The following is a 19,135-nucleotide window of genomic DNA, read 5'->3' on the forward strand; positions in this document are numbered from 1 at the left end:
ATACTCACCGTAATGATACAGTGAATATAGACCAAAATAACACATCATCCAGCTTGAAACGGCAGGCCGCAGTTAAAACTGGTGGCCCATTTGCTACGTACCGGCCAGCAGTTGAAATGACAAATCACTTTTCCACCAGTCGCCCTTTAAGGGAGCACTCCAAAGGTCCACCAAATGGAACACTGCTGGCCTCCAGTTGTGTCCGCACAAGAGTCTTCCTGCCAACCCCGGCCCGACGAACGGTAACGAATCTCAACTGACCACCGAGATGGGTCATAAAACTTGGTGGATCATTGCGAAGAACATCTCTGCTCCGTGGAGAACAGTTCTGCTGCTTCACTCGATTAGTTTAGGAGCGTGAGGAGGGGAACCCGAGCCATAAAATAATCATCCGTACAAGATCCCCAAACGAACCGAACGTGAGCCATTCGACCTTCCTGTGCTGAGCCACCAGATCGGTGAAGGTATTTTATTTCCTTCCTCTTTTATTTATTTTTTTTTTTTTTGTTATTTTGTTGTAGCTCCTGGATCAGTTGATTTGGTTTCAACATTAATAAGCTCGCACGATCATCGCCATCATCGTTGGGGCACTCAAGATCAAGATCTTCCCGATGAGGCCAATAACCGCCAACCGTAGCATGCCGAAGCGTGCACCGGTGTTGTCTTCGGTAAAGTTCAGATTGTGGTCAAGGATAAAATTACAATCGTCTCCCAGTCGGCTCAGAATCGGCACCAGCATTGCGAGAGCAAGCGCCACACGGCCACAGCACATAAGCTACCTACAGTTCATGTTATGAGCAACTGCGGAACTTATAAGGCTCATTCCTTTGCATCGCCTTGGACATAATTTCGAAGCAGTTTTCAATAAACGAACGTATATGAACACACTAATTAATCTATGCTCTTGATTGGTTACAACGATTAATTAGAGGGAAGTTAGCTTCACGATAAAAGATAAAGCCATCACAATCTATGCATTCAGTCGTTCGTTAATCTATTATAATTATTATTGTTATCAGAAACGTACTCAATTGAGAAGAAGTGATTTACAGTAAGTAAAAAGACCATAAAAATCGTTTAATCACACACCTTTCGTGACAGTGATGATGTTTAATCTTCCGAAAGGATTTATTATCCCACCCACCACAGGCGGAACAAATATCTTAGTCCCTTTGAAATTGAACATACACTGCCGTGACCAGGATTCCAACCTGGGTTACTACGGCCACAACGTAGGGTCCTAACCACTAGACGACGGCTGCAGATGGTGACTTGTAGGGCTAATGTTAAGCCTCCAAATTGTTCATGTACGGAAACCTTAAAATACTGCAAACCAATCCAAGTGAAAGGTCTACCCGATTGTGAGACTTTAGAAGGAGGGCATAGCTGTAAACTAAGAGAGAGGGAATTCGAACGGCTCAAAGGATCATCAGGTGTGTCGAAGACGGACGGTCTATAATTGAATTTTTGAACAGTGGTCTACAAACTATCTGAATGATGAGTTCCAATAGGTATTTGTATTATTAAAAGAAAAAATATGAGTATTTCTATAAATAAAAAAGAACATTCTGTCGTAGTCTTAAAAAAGCACAACTTGTTTTTTTTAGCTCAGTTGTTATTGCTGCGTTGTATAATAAAAGAGCTATCGCATACGATTATATAAAGAGCGTGATAAAAAAACATCATATTTTGTTTCCGCCCGGGATCGAACCGGGGGCCTTCCGCGTGTTAGGCGGATGTGATAACCACTACACCACGGAAACTCACAAATTAATAAAAAATAGTATCAAAATACAATTATATAATGAATGATCAGTGCAAGGGGTCCGCGACAGCCGAGCGGTAGCGCCGGTTAGAAAATCGGCCCATGAGCGGGTCACCACCTCGACGGCGTGGGTTCGCGAATCCCAACCGAGACCGGACCCTCCCCTGTACGAGAGGACTGACTATCCACGTACAACAGGGAAACAAGTCTCGTAAGCCCTTAACGGGTAGGCATGACCAAGAGGTCGTTACGCCAAGAAGAAGAAGAAGAAGATCAGTGCAACACAATAAACACAAAACCAAAAGTTAGTCCCCGGTAGCAAAGAGTATTTAGCTTTCGTGAAAAATAAAAAAAAAAACAGCTGCTATAAAAAAGCAGCGTTGGACCTGTGGGGTTTTTAGATTGAATTATTTCGGTACAACTTTGTGATTTATTGTTTTATACAAAATTGTATTGTGTGTATGAAAAGAAATTACAGGCAATCAAACTTATTTTACAAAACTTTATATTGGACATTTTTAAAATACACGTAGAATACAAGACTTGTTGCATATAACCCGGCAATAATTGGAAAAATACTACTTAAAAACAATAGGAACTAAAAGCAAGCGCATTGTTTTCTTATTGATCATCATTGATGCATGCGAAAGTTGCAATCTTCAGCATATTTCATAATCTTGTTCAAATTCGTTTGAAGCTTCTTCAAATGCTCCAAAGTGGCGTGGTCGATCGGAGGCAGAGCTTCTGGGTCCACGTCGTCCATGTCCGTGGGCTGCAACGAGAGCACTCCATTCGGTACGGGAATGTTCACATTGGCCATGTTCTTGTGCATAACCGAGTTTACCACCGGACTGCCGGTAAGCGAATAGACACTCTCGCCCGCCCGTGGATGTCGGATGAAAGCCAATGGAGTGTTCGGTTCGACCTTGAGCGTTATTTGGCTCATGCCACGGTCCGTGCTGACCGTGTGCGGACGGGAAACCTTTCCCATCTGGACCATCGGTGTGCGCAGCTTCGGTCGCGACATTCGGTCCGACTGGTTGGCGAATATGCTCCTAGACACGCCGGGTGTTCTTAGATCCGTTTTCTTCGTTTTCAATCCAAACAGCAGCGATGATTGCGGTGCTTTGCTAGGTGTCATTGCATTGCTGGACACGGAATTGCTGCGTCTCCTCGAGCTCGTCTTCATTGCCGATGCCAAGGGGCCCATAGGACGTCCCGGTGGCTTTGCAGAAGCTAGCACATCGATGGAAAGTTTACTGCAATCTTCCGTCTGATAACCGTCGTCCGTTTTCGATGACTTGATCGAGTTCTTCCGCGCATCACTCGATCTAACAGACAGAGGGCTCACATCCCGCCCACCATCCCCTACAAGATGCTTGTCACGTAAGTTGACAAACACATTGCAACCTGACTTGCGAAGGTCTCCCATCGTCATCTTGTGGAATTCTTTCGGAATGCGGCTCATTAGTATCTCTCCATTCCGGTCAATCTTCTCCAAGTCTATGTTTAGTTTTGCATCGATGGAGACTATGAATGATTCAGCTATACAAAGGACAATAAGTTGAGCATGGAGTTTCGCAGTATTTCATATAGTAAACTCACAGATTATTTCGAACTCTCGCATTATGTTGGCATAGCGTTCCTCCTGGTAGCTAGTTCGATTCCGCTTGGACGCTGTATTCCGGGATATTTTCGTACGCACCATAGTTTTGGCTATTAAAAACCTTGTGCTGTAGAGAACAGTGGAATTTTAACGATGTCCTTACAAAATGAAGTCAAAATACAATACCTTTCTGTACAATGGCCTTCCTTGGCACCGTGTTGAACTATCGCACACAATCACTAATTCCTTTCCAAATATGGCCAGCACGAGCCTAACACTTTGTTTTCTAAATCTTTGGAACCGAATGTACAATGAATTAATAGATCATTCGGACGACAAGACATTCACTTGGGTTAACCATTAGAAAATTACACATTAAACGTTAACAACCTGAGGTGTTGAAGGTGTTGTAAAACGTTCCGGCAGCTTTGGCGCTAAGGACTACGCTAGTGTTGGCAGAGTCAGGATTCCGGTAGATTCGAAGAGCCGGACGACGGAATTACCGGATTCGAACCTATTTCACTGATTCCAATAAATAATCTAATCTAAATGTATGGCATCTTTTTTACAGGAAAAGTGAGAGTTTTTTAATTTGATGTGGATTCGGTTTAAGATATTCGATTCACAAACTGGCATTGATTGGTCTCTCGTCTATTAGATGGATTGAGACTCGGATTGGTGGACTCGAGTTCCCTACATTCGATTTCTCATCACTAGGTTTGATCCTCGGTTTGACCGGCTGTCACACTTCACAGAAGGTAAATTACAGCTCGCTTGGATGACACAAGTTTACTAATGTTTAAAATGGCCGTTACATAATAAATAATTTCTCTACGATCATGTTAAATTAAGCCTGCAATTATGTTGATTGGGAAAACAATGGTTTTCATTCATGTTGCTACTTACAATTGTTAGGTAGATATAATAAAACTCGGATAAAAATCCTTTTACTTCAATTTATCTGCAATTTAAAAAAAACAACTAGGTATATCAACACAGCAGAAACTGCCCAACCAAGCCGAAAATCAATGACCTTTTATCACTCGGTAACTTTCAACCTCCTTCTCTTAAAAGTTTTCTTTTCTTCAATGTTTCTTCACACAAGGCATTAACACTTTCTGAAGCAAGGTGACAACATATTTTTTTAATTTCGTTCCATTCCAGTTCAAACTCACTAGAATGTAATTAGATTCAACAGAATATTGTTTAGAAAACGCAACACAACATTAAAAAAATATGTTTTTATTTATTCAAATAATTCAACGCATATCAATATGCATAGCGAATAATATTGTTTTCTAAGGCACGCCATTATGGTGAAATTCATTTGCTCGGGGAAATTAAGTAAAACTGACATCTGTTCCGTACTATCCTTCATCCTTCGTTAGTACAAATGAATTGTCTAGGGTAATCACTTTAAATCCGGTAAATTGCCTCTGAAACCCTTTCTAAAACTGAATTCAATTTACGATACGGTTTTCTAGATGACCATCCTCTACCTCTGTATTCATGATAGAATTGAGTTCAGTGTCAACACTGCTTGGCCCTGGAGCGTCTGCAAGCGATGATACTAACGTATGAGTGTTGGTATCCTTCGGTGTCGGGTGCTGTTCGAGAATAAATTTTTTACTTATGGGACGCGCTTTTATTTATTTGTTGAGCATTGGATCATGATGGGGTTTGCATCTGGCATGCATCAACATTACAGTGTATTTCGATAGAACTCTTCCCTCAGCTTGCCAATCGAATCGATCAATTCTCGCCTTGGAATGTGGTATGGATTTCGATAATTGTATACTGTTACGTTCCTTGTTACGTTCGTTGGCACAACTATGTTACGTTGAAAGGAGTCTGGTTGGCTTCCAGTTTCCATTAGCGGCGCCATTTCGACCTGATGTAATGTCGATGCAGGCTTGCTTTGCAACATTTCTTGGATCTGTTTCTGCACCTTCGTTGCATTCTCTTGTGTCTTTTTTAAATGCAATACCACTGACGGATGCATAAAGCGCATAGGAGGAAGAATTAGCTGCACTAAGCCATCCGGTATCTGCATGACGTCGCGAAACACCTGTCGCAAGTGTGTATGATAGTACCTCGGTATGTTCAAGGCATAATTTTTAAATCGGTCGATCCAATCCCGGGGCGGGTCCAGCTGGTGTGTATGGAGCAAATCTCGCATCAGAGGTAGCAACACAGGATAATCGTACGCTAGAACGATTAACTTCACTGTCTTTCGTTCAACGTTTGGTTTTAGATAGCCAAAAGGCTTACCGAGTTTATTACCGGTTTTCACAAAAACCTGCCATACTTTACCAGGTTGCGCGTTCCTTAAAATCTTCATAACAGATATACTCGTCTTTAGTTGATACGAATCGATTGGCAAATTTTCTAGATCTGGTTCATCCGAAGGCTCGTCGCCAATCCAAAGTTGTGGGTGCGCTTCTCGAGGAAGTAACTTCTTACAACTCAATTTAACCGAGTATGATTCCGGGATAGGCCAATATCCACAGTGCGAATGATTTTCCACATACACGAAGCATATCACAAAGCATCGAGAAGGAAAAGCCGGAGAAAAGAAGTCGAGAACTACCCCAGGATGCAAACTTCCAACCAGTTGTAAAATGCAGCGTTTCAGCATGTCGCCCGAAGTGATGCTATACGATATACCCCCAGTGTGCCGGCACATTCGGTTCATTACTTCGTCACAAGGTAAAGGTGTGACACGGTTTTCGCCTGCGCGCGGTTCTACATAATTCCCCGGGATTCGTAGCGCTATTATGAAAAGCCTCTGATCCCAACGATACCGCCTCTTTACCAAATCGCAGCTGGAGCTTCGCATGAGATTGTACAGATTCTCGTCGTCTGTCCATGCACCGTGACTAAGAACAACGATCATCGTTGGATCGTGATAGAATGGGCAGCGTCCGTTCCCGAATCTATCAGTGTCGTATCGCAACCAGTTGAGGTTAAGAAAATCGAATGCATGCTTGATTGCAAACCCCATCGATTGCCTTTCGCTCTGCTGCAGGTTTTTGAGTTCTGTCATGAACGTTTCCAGTGATCCTTTCCAGCACGATTTAATATTATTCGGTAATAGTTCGCAGGTCATTAGCAAATAGCGATCCTTTATGGCCTTGTCGCTCTTTTTACGTTGCAATAGAAACTTTTCTACCGTTTGTTTTGCTATGTCAAGGTAAGTCATAGGTTTTCCATCGATAAACGCTCGCTGGAACATCAACGGGGAAGTATCCAATACAAACAGGATGGTAGCCATAACGAAGCACGATCAATATTGCGCCGAAAACAGTTCTAAAAGATTCAAGAGATACGAAATAAACGATGCAACACAACTATGTTGAAAACAATCGAGGACGAAATCAGTGGTAGCAACAAATTGTTGCGTATGCAATGCCTACTTCAATATCAAGATGAAAACCATGCTGTCGATACTGCAGCATACAACAACCGTTTTTTTGTTTGGTATCAAAACAGCTGTTACAACACTTACATCAATTTTATTGTTTTTTAGTTGTTCCAACGCAGCAATAACCAATGTCCTTTCGTTAACACCTTCCTTCATCAGACTATCACCTGTTTTCTGCACTGCAATTCAAACTGCTACCAATGATTAGTCAGATCAACAGTGTTTTTCCGTACATTTTGTCAACTCAACAGCTGTGCAATGACACAATAAAAAGTTTCAGATTCAAAAATACCGGAAGCCGCTTGTAAATATTTCGACCGTTACTATTTCAATATTGCAAATTACTTATACTGTTGGAAATGGTTAAAACGCACGCGTGAACTGCAAAAAGTGTATCAAGTTGTCAATTCAATGGGCCTCAGAAGGGACGACTTGACCCATACGTTGAAAAGATAGTAGGAAGCTATCAGGAAAAGATTGCAAATAGGATCAACCGCTGAACAGATCTTTACAATGCGCCAAGTCCTGGAGAAGATGGTAGGGTATCAACAAAATATTTTCCATCTCTTCATTGACTTTAAAGCTGCATATGATAGCGTAGCCAGGGTATCAAGCCATGAGCTCATTTAGAATGTCGGCTAAATTAATCAAACTTGTACGAATGACCATAACTAACCTCACTTGTCAAGTGAAGGTGGATGGAAAACTCTTCCTATGCTCTCGGAGGTGGAAACTAAAATGACCATATTCTAGACTTTCCTATGTAGCAGAGGCATACCAAAGGGTCAAGCGACAAGACAGTCGAAGCTGGAACCGGACATATATAGTTCCAGTCCTCACATACGCCTCCGAGACATGTACTCCGTCCAAATCGCACTTAGATGTGTTCGAGAGGAAGATGCTCAGGAGGATTTTTGGCACCGTATGTGGGGAAAGATAATGGAGGATCCGATATAATGACGAGCTCTATGAGTTGCATGTCCCAGTCCTTTTAGGCTGTCCCCAAGGACAGAGGTGGCGTGGTAGACCTAAATTGAGGTGGAAGGATGGCATAGACGAAGTCGCGAGTAAAGCCGGAATACGGAATTGGACAAGTTTCGTGAGCGACCGTGATCGGTTGCGGATGGAGCTTCGTTAGGCCAAGACCGCTCAGCGGTTGTGCCTCCAATTAAGTAAGTAAGAATATTTGCATACGCACATTTCGTTGTTACATTACAGTACACTTTAAATTTATTTCAAACATCGGTCCGCTGTCGAAATCTTTTCAAGAATTAATCTCTTTATTTATATAGTTGATTGTGTAGCAACTCGGGGTAATGGGGGAACATTTAAATGCTCGATTGTTTCGATACTCCAATATAACACGCCTTTATAATTTCGTTAATTCTTTTATTAAAACTACATCAATTGTGCCAGATCATAAAAGAAACATAAGTACGCATAGCTATTTATGTACATGTATCGCACTAGTAGTAGTGCGTTGTTCTATGAAAAAGGAGTCTTAATGCTATAAAATATGGGCCGATTATTGCAGCTGCTTTAAAGACAACCACAGATTGTACCTTAAATATGATTTGATTCAAATGTGTACCGGTGGATTTCAATTACTAGAAACGAAGGAAAATTCGGAATACTTTTTGTTTAACTCTCCAGCGGCTGTATCCCGTGCACCAAGCTCTGGTGCTGTATCAATCCGGCCGTATTGTTGCAGCTGACATCGCACAGATGGCACTGCAATTGGCCCTCTAACGCATGGGTACGCTTGTGTCCGCGCAAACTGTCCGATCGGCCGAAACATTTCCCACAAACGTCACAGCGGTAGGGCTTCTCACCGGTATGTGTGCGTACGTGGATCTTCAACGACTTGGGCCACGCAAACAGCTTGTCGCACATCGGGCACCGATGTTTCCCCTTCTGGTTTTGTGACTGTTCCGAGTTGCTGCCCGTGCCGCCGCCGGCTCCACTCGTTTGCGACATGCTTTCGTCGTCGTGATCGTACCCGTTGTTACTACTGTCGCCTCCGCTTACTTCCGTTGCACGGTGGTGCGTCGGCCGCTGTTTACTTCGCTTCGACGATGAACTTTTCGACTCCTTTCGACGCTGCCTGAAACCATCGAGACAGTAAAAAATCAGACACTTTGCTTCCACCACCTAAACCACTTTTCACATACTTCACATACACAAGAATTCGAGTTCTTTTGTACTAGAATAGATTGCTCTGAGATCTTGCATAAATGCTTTTCAGCAATCTTTTTGACCGGTCAATCATGATAGTGCTAAATTTTAAAGACCGCGTATATGATCGCGTGATTTCGTCTTTCCAATTCAACTTACTACCAATCTAGGAGAAACTTTCTTATTTTTTTAAATTTTATAATTTTTAAGGTCCTATTCCGAATTTGAAAGTTTGTATATATTTTTACACTGACGAGCAAATTGTTTTGTCAATACAATATTTACTCACATTTTTTGCTCCATAAACTGATTTGTACTTTTGCTGTTATTTCCACCAAAGCGTTGCTGTATTGCGCTCCTGTTTTTCAACTCCTCATCGTCATCATCCTCTTCCTCCTCGACATCATCGTCTTCCTCATCCTCTTCGTCTTCTGCTTCATCCTCGCACGCATTATCAACTTCGTTACCGTTGGCATCACCTTCCGCCGCTTCGTCGTCCTCGTCGTCGTCGTTGTCACTTTCGGAGCAGCTCGCTTCCTTTACCATAACCTCAATCACCTGCAAGAAACAGAAAGAAAGTCCTATCATTTAATGTCCTGACGTTGGCCTACGGGTTAATGATCGGTGGGTTTCATTGCTAACCTGCTCATCTTCTTCGCTCTCTTCCTCCTCCTCCTCTTCGTCGTCATCCTCAACCGACCCTTCATTTTCTTCTTCTTCTTCCTCTTCCCCATCCTCTTCATCGTCACTTTCAGCATCCCTAGCACCGGTATCGGAGAATTGTTTGCGGCCCATCGTCCCAGCATCGCCGATTGAGGAACGAGTATCATCACGCTCGTGCGGGCCAACCCCGCCCCCACCTCCTCCGCCACCACCGGTATCGGAGTCACCAGCTTCCGAGGCCGTGCTGGGCTCCTTCGACGTCGTTAGGGACAGCATGCTCAGGAACGACTCCTGCCGGTGACACTTTTCGTGTGTTTTCAGATAGTCCGAGCGAATGAACGCCTTATCACACTTGTCGCATTTGTACGGCTTCTCGCCCGTGTGCAGCCGGATGTGCATCTTGAGCGTGACCGCCGTCACGAACGTTTTATCACACTGGTTACATTTGTACCGGCCGTCGCTGGTGCGCTCGTAATCCGACCGATGAAACTCGCCCAGCACAGACCGTGCATCGTCGGCCGCTGTTGGCGAGGTGGGGTCTTCTTTACCCACCCTCGACCGGTCGCCGTTGCTTTCGTCAACGATAGTGGCATTGTTGGAAGTACTGGTATGTTTTTTGCTCGTAGTGCTGCTTCGGCTGCTACTACTGCTACTGCTACTGCTTCTACCACTACTACTGCTACTACTGCTGCTGCTGCTGCTACTACTACCACCATTTTTGCCACCTTTGGCACTGTCTTTCGCGACAGGAACCGCATCATGACCATTATTAATCGCTTTGACACAAATTTCCGCTGGAAGTGTTGGAGGGATCTTTGTGCTACTTTTTGTCGGTCTGTTCCCCTTTGCGGATCGACTAGCTGGCAAGTGAGACGACGGCACCACCGATACGCTGTCCATCGTAGAATCATCCTCCTCCTCCATCCGGTTCGCAACCGCACCATCACCAGCAGCAGCAGCTTCCGCCAGCAGTTGAAGGTGCCGTTTCGATTTAAAGTGCTCCTTCAGATAGTCCACCCGGTTGAACGATCGATCACAGGTTTCGCAGTAGAACGGCTTCTCTTCCGTGTGCGCTAGGGCATGCTTGCGCAGCTGAGCAACCTGACTGAACACTTTATCGCAGATCTTGCACACGAACTGCCCATCATTCGACTCGGTAAAGTGATAGTTTTCCGGCGCTAGCCCGGCCCGACCGATCAGTGGCTTCGACGTGCCGGAGGAAGAGGAGGACGTGGTGGTCACGGGTGAAGGAGCGGCGGCCACCACCGGCGTCGTTTCGGGAATGTCTTCCTTCACCACAGAAGCAGATGGTGGCGGTAGTGGTGGTGACGCTACATCCGCCGTTCGAGTGGCGCTGGCTCCGGAAGACGCTGCTGCAGCAGCTGCTGCCGCCGCCGCCGCTACTGCTGCCATGCTAGCAATGGCGGCCGCGGGCAGTATGCCATCCTTGAAGTGCACCTTCATATGGCGCTCGAGATAATCCGAACGAATGTACGATTCCGTGCAGTACGCACACTTGTACGGCTTCTCGTTCGTGTGGATCCGGAAGTGAATCCGCACCGTTTGCTGGTGCGAAAACAACCGCTCGCATACCGTACACATGAACTTGCCGTCGGCCGTCTTCACGCAGTACTCCTGGGGTTCCGGAGGTTTCCGCTCTTCGATGGGTTTTAACAGGGAGATCCCGGAGGACGGTGGTTTGGATGTAATGATCGGTTTCGGTAATTTTGCGGCGATCGTTGACTCGACTGTTTCACCTGAGTCACCGGCACCGCCGTCAGCGCCGTTCTTAACAGACGGAGGGTCATTCGGAGGAGCTGCTACCGTTGCGGGGTCGGGAAGGGACTTCAAATCGATTGCCCCGGGTGCACCCGGATCTTCACCATTGCCGAGCACGTGTTTCTTGAGATGGTTTTTCAAATAGTCCGATCCGATGAATGTCAGCTCGCAGAGGGGACACTTGAAGGTGGGAAGATCTAAAAAAAAAAAAGGGTTTTCATTAGAATCAATTTTTGAGCGGACTGCAAATTTGCGAATTGTATCATTATTAAATAAATTAAGCAAGCAAATCGCGAAAAGAACTAAGAGAAAGTGAGGTAAGATGCACCGGCGGGCTAAGCTGCGCCGACATGTTGTTAGCTGAATTGCAAAGTGTTAACATAAAATATTGCGATCAATCAGACATTCACTAAGTATTTGAATATATTACTTAACGAATACTGAACAGAATTATATTCATAATCCTTGCATCCTGGTTGTGGTAAAGACAAAAGGTAAAGCATCCTCACCAGTGGGCAACATTCAGGGGGCATCAGGGAGCGTACGTTCTGCTTCGTAATTTTGGACATTTTGCCTCACAATTTAAAATGGCGGGAGTGCCTGCAAAATCCTTGTTTTAATAATCATTTCATATCAAAATAAGAATTTTGATGCCTTTTTAATATTTTTGGGTAGTAGGAGAGAGCGTAGAGAATCGATCTGTGATAATTTGGGGTTTTCCACGATGTAAATAGCACTTAGTTTTGGTGCCAAATATTTAGCAATATTAAAGGATAACCACTAAACACTTGTACAAATAACCTAACCAAGAGCGGTGGAATGAAAGTCAATGAAAAATGTATAGTTCTTTTGTAACGACGTTCCCGTTTGCCAGGACAGACTATGTGGCAGTCTAAATGCGATGTGGATATACCAACCTGGATGTGTTCGCACATGAATCATAAGATCTGGCTCGCGGATGAAACGTCGCTCGCACACCGGACAGCGATACTGGCCAACCTCTTCCACCGGCGGTTCCACCACAACTGGTGCGACTTTCTTCTTGATCGGCCCAGCGGCGGCACCAGCTTTCGATAGCACACTACGCCCGCCACTGGCACTGGCTATCCCTTTACGGAGCACCAGCTTATGATGGTGGTGATGATGATCGGAAGCACTTTCAGCACCTGTACCCTCATCATCACCGTCCTCTTCGTCATCGCCATCGTCATCGTCATCATGATCGTCACTCGAAATGCTGCCGGTGGTGGTGTGGGACGTCCGCCGAAAAACACTTTTTAACGGAACACGGGTTTCGAGCAGATCCTCCATCTTACGCACCATCAACCGGGGTCGTTTGGCACGGGGATGCCCGTGCGACGTGCTGTCATCCGGTGAAGAGTGTTCGTAATGTGGTTGCTGGCGTTGGTGGTGCTGTTGCTGCTGCTGAAGCTGGTCTTGCTGCTGTTGCTGTTGCTGTTGGAGCTGCTGTTGCTGATGGTACTGTAGCAGCTGCTGGTGTTCCATCAGCCGAAAGCTGTGGTATTTCAGGTAGTGGCAGTGCAGAAAATCCATCCGAATGAACGCCTTCGGGCACATGTTGCATTTGAACGGCCGTACGCCCAGATGCTGCTGGTGCAGATGGTCCTCCAGCTCGTCCGCGTCCCCGAACGTCCGATCGCAGTAGGTACAGGCGTGCTGTTGGGCCTCGGTTTCGGGCACCGGGGGCAGCGCATCGGCCAACCCCATACCGGCGTGCTCGGTGCGAATGTGGTGCGCAAAGGCGGGATCCGACGCAAACACGCTGAAGCACAGCTTGCACTCAAACGGATTACTGCTGCTTTTCTCGTGGATGCGCATGTGGTAGCGCAGATGATCCGGACGCTGAAACGTCCGTGGGCACGCGTCGCACTGATACGTTCGAACGGTTGTACCGGCAACACCAGCGCCGCCTGCTGCACCGCCTGCTGCAAATGTGAAAAAAGAAACAGAAACACGAATGAGTGGTGTCATCGTGAAAAACGGAACGGTTGATCTGATCAACGTACCACCAACAAACGCTGATGACCTCTGCGCTGCCTTCGATAGGATGTTGGCGGCAACGACCATCACGTCCTCTCCATCGTCTTCGTCGTCATCGTCGTCATCATCGTCATCGTCGTCCTCCTCGTCGTCGTCGTCCTCATCCTCTTCCGACTCGTAGTCGCTGCAGCCCGGCAGCTCATCGATGCTTGCTCCGTTAATTCGCTTTTGCTGCTCCTGCTGTTGTTGAAGTTTGATCCGATTGCCGTTAAAATTGCCATTCGCATGCCGATGAGAAAGTGCTGTTGAATGCTGTCGCAGTTGTGACTGCTGATGTTGTAGCCGGTGGCGGTTAGCGACCGTGGTGCTACCATTCGCCGCATGTACGACACCATTTGTACCGCGGCGGTGCTGCTGCTGATGCTGCTGATGCTGCTGCTGCTGCTGCTGATGCGACCGATGGCCCAAGATACCACGCTGCTGCCCGTTGGCATGCTCGTCGTCCCCCGAGTGCATACTGGTGAGAAACTTAATGTGATCCTCGTCGATGCCAACCTCCACTATCTCCTGGTCGGAGTTGGCGTCGTCATCATCGACTACCATCGACGTCGTCGTCGAGACAGGCGCAGCAGATGTTGAATCGTCTTTTCTCTCCACCTTCAACTCCATCGTTTTCCTCATCGTGGTCGGGCTGGATGGGAACGAGGCAGGACTTGTGTTGTATTCCAACCACGACCCTGTCCGTCACCGAACGGTCGCGAGCAGAGGCGTGCAGCGAATCGATGCGAACGTCGTGCGTGTGTAATAACGCCCAGCAGTCGAGCGCTGCCGCTGCTGCAGCTGCTAGCGACTCTTTCAATCTCCTCTTGTTTCCTTCGCCCGCGCCACCCGTACTTGCCAACCACCCGTCTACCCGGTGGGGCGCGCGCTACAACGTTGTTCCGGTCCGCGTTCCCCCTTCCCCCTCCACCACTTCCCAAACACTGCGCGATTCAGCTCGCGCGTTACGCTATCGCACGGCGGCGGCGGTCTGTCGGTTCACTCTCCGCACTCGTTCGTTTGCCCGAGGCCGCTCTCGCTCCCTCACAAACCGCCGTACGGGTCACTTTGTCTCTTTCCCACGCGCTCCGCGGCACACGGAGGACCCACACATGCACGCGCGGGTGGCGGCCGTCTTTCCACTCCGTCGATATTCCGTCGTCGTAATATATGGCGTAGCGAGCGGTTCACAACAAGACCGATCCGATAATCTTACCCCCGCGACGGGGAAACCCGTTCCGTCTACCAACTACGACCGTGCAGCAGTGGGTTTCTTATTCCAAATCACTTTCCACACAAGGAAAGCCCCCGCACACCGGACACGTTACGACGTTCAAGTGGTCACCGCACGGGACTGCTTTGACCAGATTGTTGGAGAATACAATTCACGCGCCGCACGGAGGTTTGCTGACTCGCCTGCTTATTTGATATATCTTTACTTCACCGAAGCGATCCGATACGCGGTACCCGTAAAAATTACACAGCACCACCACACAGTGTGTCCTTCAGCGGTGACGCACCGATGAACTCGATACGAGAAAACGGGTACCGTCGTGGTGCGGATGACGGCTACTGGCACAACCCGAACCCGAATGGCTGCCACCCGACATCCGGTTGGCAGGCGAGAACACAGCTCGTTTGAACGCAACACACCTCAACAGGCAACTGGCTCCGATTCGATTCTCTCCGTCGTCGTCGACGTATCCGACGTGCGAAACCAACCCGCAGCAGCAGCACAACGCGTTTGTTGCGATTCCGTCTCACTGGACGTGGACGGGGATGCAGGCGAGCCGGAGGAAGTGACGAGAGGAGCGAAATCCGTGCACCAATACCAACAACCGCTCCCTGGGCAAAACACAACCCCCCGGGAGGGAACCGCGCGCGATTCGACGTCGTACGTAGCGGACGCTTTTTCTGCACTTGTGCACATTCAGAAAGACGTTCAGAAAGTCGGGTTCGACCCGAGAGCGGAAAACCACCACCACCACCACCCTGCTGCGGTGTACCGCACCGTCGCCGTAGCACAGTCGGCGAGCGCAAACCAACCACCAATCCGGTTCCTACGCGCGATGCGCGATTTCCAGAAGGCTAGCAAGGCTGCTCCGGTCGTGCGCCTGCAGGTTTCACTTGCTTCACGCCACACGCCTCTTTGCTTCAACGACCGATTCTCTCCACCAGCGCCGTCGGCCGGGGAGCGCGGGTAGGTAAACAGCGGCAGACAAACATCTTCAGCACGGCGCAGCACCTTTCCCGTACGTTTCCTGCCCCTTTGGCCAAGCTGTCAACCCGTGTCAAGGTGCTTACATATTGTTTTAGGTACATTTAGAAATGTTTTTCCATTTCCACAAATGGATGCCGTTTGTCGTTTGACAGTTAGAAAAGAAACTACGTCAAGTGGAAGAATCAAGTGGAAGTCTAATTTTCTTTCTGTATGATTGCCTTATTCTTGCATGTTACTACATTTCAAAGATTCGATTTCTGAATTTACTCACAGCCTTCGCTGTTCGTACTTCCTACATTCTTTTTGGATTTTCGGTAATGTCATACTTCTCCAGATGCACGTACCTCATTGTATGGTTCTTGGTAACCAATCAAAATTTCGAAGTAAAGTGCGCTCAGCAACGCATTTCTTTCTGACAGTTGCCCGTAACGGACGTTTTTCTGTGAAGCTTCTGAAGGACCATCGGCGTGCATTATTTACCCACAGACTGGCATTTATTCGAAGCTAACAAAATGGTGCGAACGAAAGTGACGCGTTTGGCAATGAAACGAGGCCAAAATAGTGCCGATTCGAAGCTGTTCATCGAAATGAAATTGAGAGATTTTGATGTGATCTGTAAGTATGTGCAAAGGCGGGCAGTAAGCGTTAGCGTCCTTTGATTCATCACTTTTTTTTTTGGATCGTTTCAGCCGAATGCCATATGACAAACATTGAACTCAAATACCAGAACGACATGGACAAGTTGAACCGGGCGTTCGAGGTGTTGCGGTCGCGTATTCCAAAAAATCTGCTCTCACTGACGATGGGAGAACTACGTGCAATGGTATGTTTTGTAAGGTTTAAGAAGTGGCTTCTGTATTCTTTACTATCCTTTTCCTTTCAAACTCTGGATAAAACTCCCTCCGCTATTGCTCGTCGCTCTTTTTTATATCCTACTATTTCCTATTTCAATGTCTACTCGATTACTTTTCGCCCAACTCACATGTTTTGCAGTACAGCTGGCCCTTCTGACCAGAACATATGATAATTTTTACTTACGAATCCGATCACTCTATACAGAACACGGGAAAAGATGAGTTGAACAGTTCTGCACCCTTGAACCAAACCGTAAGCGCCAATATGAGCGCATTGCTGGAAAAGTCTTGTCGCAAGAAGTCAAAAGACGATGGTAAGTTATGTGTCCCTGAGCACAAAAGTAAGCAGTTGGTCCATCGACACTTTTTCGGACATTGCACCGCTAATGCACTAATACTGCAGCTTCATTGTAACTAACTGGTGTTTGTTTCTGGTATTTCTTCCTACTTCTGTATCACCTATCATCGTACGAATCATCTGTTTGGTGGCTGGTGGTCAAATAACATGCTTACTTCGTGTGCGGTAAATGCTGTGGACATAATCAATAAAGGTTACCTTACAGAGGAAAGCGAACATGGTGACGCGTTCCGAGTGGGAACGCTAGTTTCAACATCGAAGGCTCGCTTTGGACCTCTCATGTCGGCCAAAATTCGTCGACGAAGCAAATCAGCGGGTGCCTTCACAACACCCCATGTCAGCCGTACTTTGTTCACTGCGCAGAGTGCCGCAGTCTCCAGGATACAACCACCGGCATCCATCCTCAAGCAACCGGCCCCGACCACGGAGCGAGCTTCACGTGCAAAACAAAAGATCTCTCTCACAAATGCCCGCCCGAAGGCCGTCAGCGTTGACCGGGGTTACGGATTAATTGCCCCAAAGGTTCAACCCTCCACACCATTGGCTTTGCTTCGACACGCAAGGCTAGGAGAGACCGTTTTCTCCGTTACCGGAAGTCCCGTGGTAACGTCTAAGTAAGTAAAAAGAACTCTCTAATTATGTTGTTCCTAAACTTAATGTGCGCAATTCCTGTTTACAGCATGCTCGAAGCTTCTGCAAATGTGAATATTCCGGTTGCAAACGGAATGCTTTCCATCAGGCCGACGGAAATGGAAGCAATTGACGCTAATTTACTAGAACAGATTGACCCGAATGTGCTGATGGAACTTAAACAGCTTCAGTCGAATCTAGATAAAATCATGAGCTCTCTAAACCTTTGAATGTATTGATACTATATAATCAAATCTTTTTTTTATATTACATAATTTTAGTTTCTCTTTGAATCAGTTATCTGCTTACAAAAATCGAATATGATATCAAATAATTTTCATCTTTTTCTGATAACAAACGCGACAAGTAAGAGGACTCGTGTTTTAATAAACATGACGGAACATAGCAATCATTCTTTGTAATAACCTCGCAAATTTGAATTTCGTGGTGGTTGGAAAATTGAATGTTTTCAACATACCTGTAAAATTGGATGCTATACGATTAGAGTGTGCTTCTACATTTGATTTCATAAGCTTCATTGCAATAATCAGTTGAATTCAACCATTTCATTATTGTTTTGACCCAGAATGTATGTACTCATGATGTATTTTTAAAGACGGATTCAATTTTATTTTAACCATTTCACAGCTTCAATAAGATTTTTCTCGCATACTCGATAGTCCCAGTATTTGAAGATAAAATAAAAGCTGCAATCATTTAGGCGCACAGAAAAAATATGTTATGACGAATTGCAAAAGGAATTTAATAGTTTTACCAATTTTTTGGGAAAATTTACATTCATTTAGGTTCAATTGGGTATGCCAAAGGCACATCAACTTGCGTTGTTTATTATGCAAAAGTGTCCGGTATGGTTAAATTTATTGCTTTTACCCCTCAATCAATATTCACCCAAGTAATAGCAATACATGTTATGTTGCGAAAGCATTTGACGCCTTTCCAATCGCATCAGATTGCGATAAACCCGATCCACACCCTCCGGAATTAATTAATTTGTACACGTTTCCTCTCCGACTGATAAGCTTTCTCATTCCATACCCGAAAAATTGACACGCGCGTTGTCTAGCGGCGTGCACGTTAGGGCTCAGTAGGCGTCCGTTGCTTGAACCACGTTGACGCCCAATTATCAGTGCGCTTTAAACATCCCTAGGTCGAAACGGGTACCGGAAATGGGTATGCACCAGGTTGTTACCCGTCCGAACTCATCGTTGCTGGATCAGGTAGCGGTCATTGTGAAAATTCCAGCCGCCACCGTTTACATCGTTACCAGGGGGCTGATGCTAATCGTCAAGACGTTAACCCGTAAGTAGTGAGCTCGTTGTAATTGAAAGTTCTCGAGTACTTATTAATGAATTCTTACCTTCTAGGCCTAGGAAGGATGTTGAAACCATAAGCCAAAATGCTAGATTCGAATTCTTCGGAGCTGTCGGTGTAAAATGTGTTTTTATATATATTCAAGAATAAGTCGTTTACGTTTGAATAAGTCGCAGATGATATTACACTAGTTCATACCATATGGAAGTAGGTTTTTATTCAGAATGAATAAAGCGTAAATACTTAAGTTTACCTAGAACTGTTCCCATTTCAAGGCTGTGCGTAGAT

The 19,135-nt window shown here is 46.1% G+C and overlaps 3 protein-coding genes and 1 non-coding gene across 4 annotated transcripts; 1 reads left to right on the forward strand and 3 right to left on the reverse strand.

The window, feature by feature from the left end:
• Window positions 1-1,690: 1,690 nt before the first annotated feature.
• On the reverse strand, window positions 1,691-1,763 carry Trnav-aac (transfer RNA valine (anticodon AAC)). The gene has a single exon. It is a non-coding gene; the product is annotated as a tRNA-Val (tRNA).
• Window positions 1,764-2,303: 540 nt separating this feature from the next.
• LOC131286930 (borealin-like) lies at window positions 2,304-3,494 on the reverse strand. Its single transcript, XM_058315941.1, has 2 exons — window positions 3,371-3,494; window positions 2,304-3,310 (listed from the first exon to the last, which is right to left on the reverse strand). Exons 1-2 carry the CDS (start codon window positions 3,471-3,473, stop codon window positions 2,397-2,399), a joined length of 1,017 nt encoding a protein of 338 aa, XP_058171924.1. The 5' UTR covers window positions 3,474-3,494; the 3' UTR covers window positions 2,304-2,396.
• A 4,639-nt stretch (window positions 3,495-8,133) lies between these two features.
• On the reverse strand, window positions 8,134-14,268 carry LOC131288922 (zinc finger protein 236-like). The gene is made up of 5 exons (XM_058318103.1): window positions 13,440-14,268; window positions 12,330-13,346; window positions 9,613-11,609; window positions 9,260-9,528; window positions 8,134-8,899 (listed from the first exon to the last, which is right to left on the reverse strand). Exons 1-5 carry the CDS (start codon window positions 14,092-14,094, stop codon window positions 8,437-8,439), a joined length of 4,401 nt encoding a protein of 1,466 aa, XP_058174086.1. The 5' UTR covers window positions 14,095-14,268; the 3' UTR covers window positions 8,134-8,436.
• A 1,828-nt stretch (window positions 14,269-16,096) lies between these two features.
• LOC131287613 (borealin-like) lies at window positions 16,097-17,812 on the forward strand. The gene is made up of 5 exons (XM_058316677.1): window positions 16,097-16,288; window positions 16,363-16,496; window positions 16,733-16,841; window positions 17,079-17,499; window positions 17,565-17,812. Exons 1-5 carry the CDS (start codon window positions 16,186-16,188, stop codon window positions 17,743-17,745), a joined length of 948 nt encoding a protein of 315 aa, XP_058172660.1. The 5' UTR covers window positions 16,097-16,185; the 3' UTR covers window positions 17,746-17,812.
• Window positions 17,813-19,135: the final 1,323 nt, after the last annotated feature.

The sequence above is a fragment of the Anopheles ziemanni genome, chromosome 3, assembly GCF_943734765.1.
Source record: "Anopheles ziemanni chromosome 3, idAnoZiCoDA_A2_x.2, whole genome shotgun sequence".
In the NCBI taxonomy this organism is placed as follows: Eukaryota; Metazoa; Arthropoda; class Insecta; order Diptera; family Culicidae; genus Anopheles; species Anopheles ziemanni.

What these genes read in the sequence shown, in the direction of transcription:
- LOC131286930 (XM_058315941.1), bottom strand. Translation starts at nt 3,473, where the DNA reads ATGGTGCGTACGAAAATATCCCGGAATACAGCGTCCAAGCGGAATCGA. An exon ending in GCGAGAGTTCGAAATAATCT is followed by an intron (nt 3,311 to 3,370) that starts GTGAGTTTACTA and finishes TCCTTTGTATAG; the next exon opens with CTGAATCATTCATAGTCTCC.
- LOC131287613 (XM_058316677.1), top strand. Translation starts at nt 16,186, where the DNA reads ATGGTGCGAACGAAAGTGACGCGTTTGGCAATGAAACGAGGCCAAAAT. An exon ending in CAAGAAGTCAAAAGACGATG is followed by an intron (nt 16,842 to 17,078) that starts GTAAGTTATGTG and finishes TAATCAATAAAG; the next exon opens with GTTACCTTACAGAGGAAAGC. An exon ending in AGTCCCGTGGTAACGTCTAA is followed by an intron (nt 17,500 to 17,564) that starts GTAAGTAAAAAG and finishes TCCTGTTTACAG; the next exon opens with CATGCTCGAAGCTTCTGCAA.
- LOC131288922 (XM_058318103.1), bottom strand. Translation starts at nt 14,094, where the DNA reads ATGAGGAAAACGATGGAGTTGAAGGTGGAGAGAAAAGACGATTCAACA. An exon ending in TCATGTGCGAACACATCCAG is followed by an intron (nt 11,610 to 12,329) that starts GTTGGTATATCC and finishes TTTTTTTTTTAG; the next exon opens with ATCTTCCCACCTTCAAGTGT. An exon ending in CAGTTTATGGAGCAAAAAAT is followed by an intron (nt 8,900 to 9,259) that starts GTGAGTAAATAT and finishes CGATGGTTTCAG; the next exon opens with GCAGCGTCGAAAGGAGTCGA.